Below are 2,977 nucleotides of genomic sequence, written 5' to 3' on the forward strand. Positions count from 1 at the left end.
AACAGTGATGATCAAACGCTGTTCGCTTCCAGAGACAATCGATCAACTCGACATTTCGGCCGCTTGACGCTGTTTAGGTTCCGCTTTACCGCGTAGCGACATTCAGCGGGCTTGACAGGTCTGTGCTTCAATTAAATATTTTTCATTCCCCTCCCCTTGCATCACTGTTTATTTAACGTTACATGCAAAATACGACAGGCAATCGCATATATTACGATCTATTTAAAGCTGTTAGTTTATTTATATTTAATTGTGTTTACGAACAGGCACATCTTATTGAGCTGTCCGATGGGCATCATGAAATCCTGACTTTTAGTTTTTTAATAAGCTGGCGGCCCGAAAGAAAATAAACTGGTTTCTGCAGCTTTATGCTTTGGCTTTGAGTGGCGCGAGCGTCAGCGCGAGGTCATGCGTGCCGCTGCTGAGCAGCTGTCAATCAGAATTGATCGCGAGAGATCGCATTGAAGCGGCTTGTTACAGTGTTTTACGCTACCACAATACTTTCTGTAGTATTTCACAGCAGAGACGGTCAACTTGTCGCTATCGCTTGGAGCGTCTCGTAGTAGTAGGTGGAGGGAAGGCGGATCGACTGGCTAAGCCCGCCATGCCCGGTCCGGTGAGCAGCAAAGCACGGGTGTATGCTGATGCCAACACTGTGAAGAGCAAGGACTACTGGGACTATGAAGCACATGTGCCTAGCTGGAGGTACAGATGTTATTTAGCATTCTTAGCAAAAAACAGGGGGGGGTTGAACAATGGTACAGTGTTTCAATGGAAATAGAAAAAGCACAGTAGTAGTATGTTGACAAAAAATGCACAATTGTATTTATTTATTGCTTCCTGTGTCTTATTCAGCAACCAGGATAACTACCAGCTTGTACGAAAGCTTGGAAGAGGCAAATACAGTGAAGTGTTTGAGGCCATCAACATCAACAGCAACGACAGAGTAGTTGTTAAAATCCTGAAGGTAAGAATGCCTGGTCTCTCATTGTCTGAGCATCAGGTAGAAGGTTTTTTTTTTTTTTTTTTTAAGAGATCAGGTTCACCCAAAAATGATTTTGTCATCATTTACTCATCTTCATTTCATTCTAAACCCCATCTAGACTTTTGAAAGAAAATTTGACATTTTTGTCCATCTAAAAGTCTGTCATGAATGTGCATATACATACAGTACAACATATGTACAGTACATATACATACATATTTAATACAGTGTATTAAATATGGTAAACATGCTTGCTTGAAGTGCAGGAGCCAGTGATGTTTGTTTTTACGTGGCAAGGATGCACGGTTGAGTTTACCCTGTTTAATGTGCTTTATGAATGTGCATTGGTCAGTGTTTATATGTGAATAAAGGCTTACATTAAATCTATTTAAGCCTTTAAGACTTTGATGAAACCGCTCAGTTCACATGGCTTACCTTTACATTACATAGACTAGTGGTTGGACAGAAAGATTACATAGACTAGTGGTTGGACAGAAAGATAAAACAAACGGCTTTTGATTTTATGTGTCATTTTTGACACATGTGTCAATGTCTTGGCTGAACTAACCTTTTAATTTTTGCTTTACTTTTGCAGCCTGTTAAAAAGAAGAAGATTAAGCGTGAGATCAAAATTCTGGAGAACTTAAGAGGAGGAACCAACATCATTCGCCTTGTAGACACAGTGAAGGATCCTGTGGTAAATTTAGCTCTAGTAATACAACTGTTTCCTACAGAATTCTGTTTTTGTAAAAATTAGTCATAACATATTAAATAAAATATTATGTATTATGTTGTCAGCAGGCCCACACAGAAACTGTCTGCAAATTTGTATAGAATTGCATTTTGTGACATTAGCAAAATATTTTGTTAAATTAATTTGTAATAATTAGTAATTTTTATAATGCGTTTATCTACCACTAACAGTGTAGTACCTTTCAGTTACATTTAACACATCGTATCATATTTACAGTGGGGGAAATATTAATTTGATCCCCTGCTGATTTTGTAAGTTTGCCCACTTACAAAGAAATTAAGGGTCTGTAATTTTTATGGTAGGTTTATTTTAACGTATAGAGACAGAATACCAACCAGAAATCCAGAAAAAACACATTATATAAAGGTTAGAAATTGATTTTAATTTCAGTGAGTGAAATAAGTATTTGATCCCCAAGCAAAACATGACTTGGTACTTGGTGCAGAAACCCTTGTTGGCAAGCACAGAGGTAAGATGTTTTTTGTAGTTGGTCACCAGGTTTACACACATCTCAGGAGGGATTTTGTTCCACTCCTCTTTACAGAGTCTCTCTAAATCCTTAAGGTTTCTTGGCTGTCTTGGTGACTGTGGTCCCAACTGCCTTAAGATCATTAACAAGCTCCTCCAGGTAGTTCCGGGGCTGATCCCTCACCCTTCTCATGATCATCGTTACCCCATGAGGCAAGATCTTGCACGGAGCTCCAGACCGAGGCCGATTGATGGTTGTTTTGTATTTGTTCCATTTTCGAATAATCGCACCAGCAGTTGTCTCCTTCTCACCAAGCTTCTTGCTGATGGTCTTGTAGCCCATTCAAGCCTTGTGCAGATCTACAATCTTGTCTCTAATGTTTCCACCTCCGTGCTTGACTGTAGGGATGGTGTTCTTGGGTCATTGTCAGCATTTCTCTTCCTCCAAACACGGCGAGTTGAGTTAATGCAATTTTGGTCTCATCTGACCACAGCACTTTCTCCCAAGCCTTCTCTGAATCATTTAGATGTTCTTTGGCAAACTTTAAATGGCGAAGGCCGGCGGCTAGAGTGAGGAACGGCCGGCGGATTCGAAGAAGGAGCAGCCGGCGGTCTTGCGGCAACCAGATGTGACGACTCCGGGCTGGACTCCGCTTCGTCCACGGTGAAAGCCGATCCGGCGATCGACAGCGCAAAGTATTTCCTCAGCAACCAGCACGGATCAGCTCCAGGCATGACGAAGCAGATATCGTCCTCTTTTGGAAGACCAA

The 2,977-nt window shown here is 41.0% G+C and overlaps 1 protein-coding gene across 2 annotated transcripts in view; it reads left to right on the forward strand.

Moving 5' to 3' along the window:
• The first annotated feature begins 6 nt into the window (after window positions 1–6).
• Window positions 7–2,977, forward strand: part of LOC107663022 (casein kinase II subunit alpha'-like) — a 12,402-nt gene continuing 9,431 nt past the window's right edge. The window contains exons 1-4 of one of the 2 annotated variants that reach the window (XM_016453156.1): window positions 7–118; window positions 511–705; window positions 856–967; window positions 1,581–1,682. In XM_016453156.1, the coding sequence (XP_016308642.1) occupies window positions 605–705; window positions 856–967; window positions 1,581–1,682 (315 nt within the window). In that variant the 5' untranslated portion in view covers window positions 7–118; window positions 511–604. Of the gene's footprint in view, window positions 706–855; window positions 968–1,580; window positions 1,683–2,977 lie in introns of both variants that reach the window. The other variant, XM_016453155.1, reaches the window with a different exon arrangement.

Source organism: Sinocyclocheilus anshuiensis, unplaced genomic scaffold (assembly GCF_001515605.1).
Source record: "Sinocyclocheilus anshuiensis isolate Anshui unplaced genomic scaffold, SAMN03320099.WGS_v1.1 scaffold1317, whole genome shotgun sequence".
NCBI classification, from domain to species: domain Eukaryota; kingdom Metazoa; phylum Chordata; class Actinopteri; order Cypriniformes; family Cyprinidae; genus Sinocyclocheilus; species Sinocyclocheilus anshuiensis.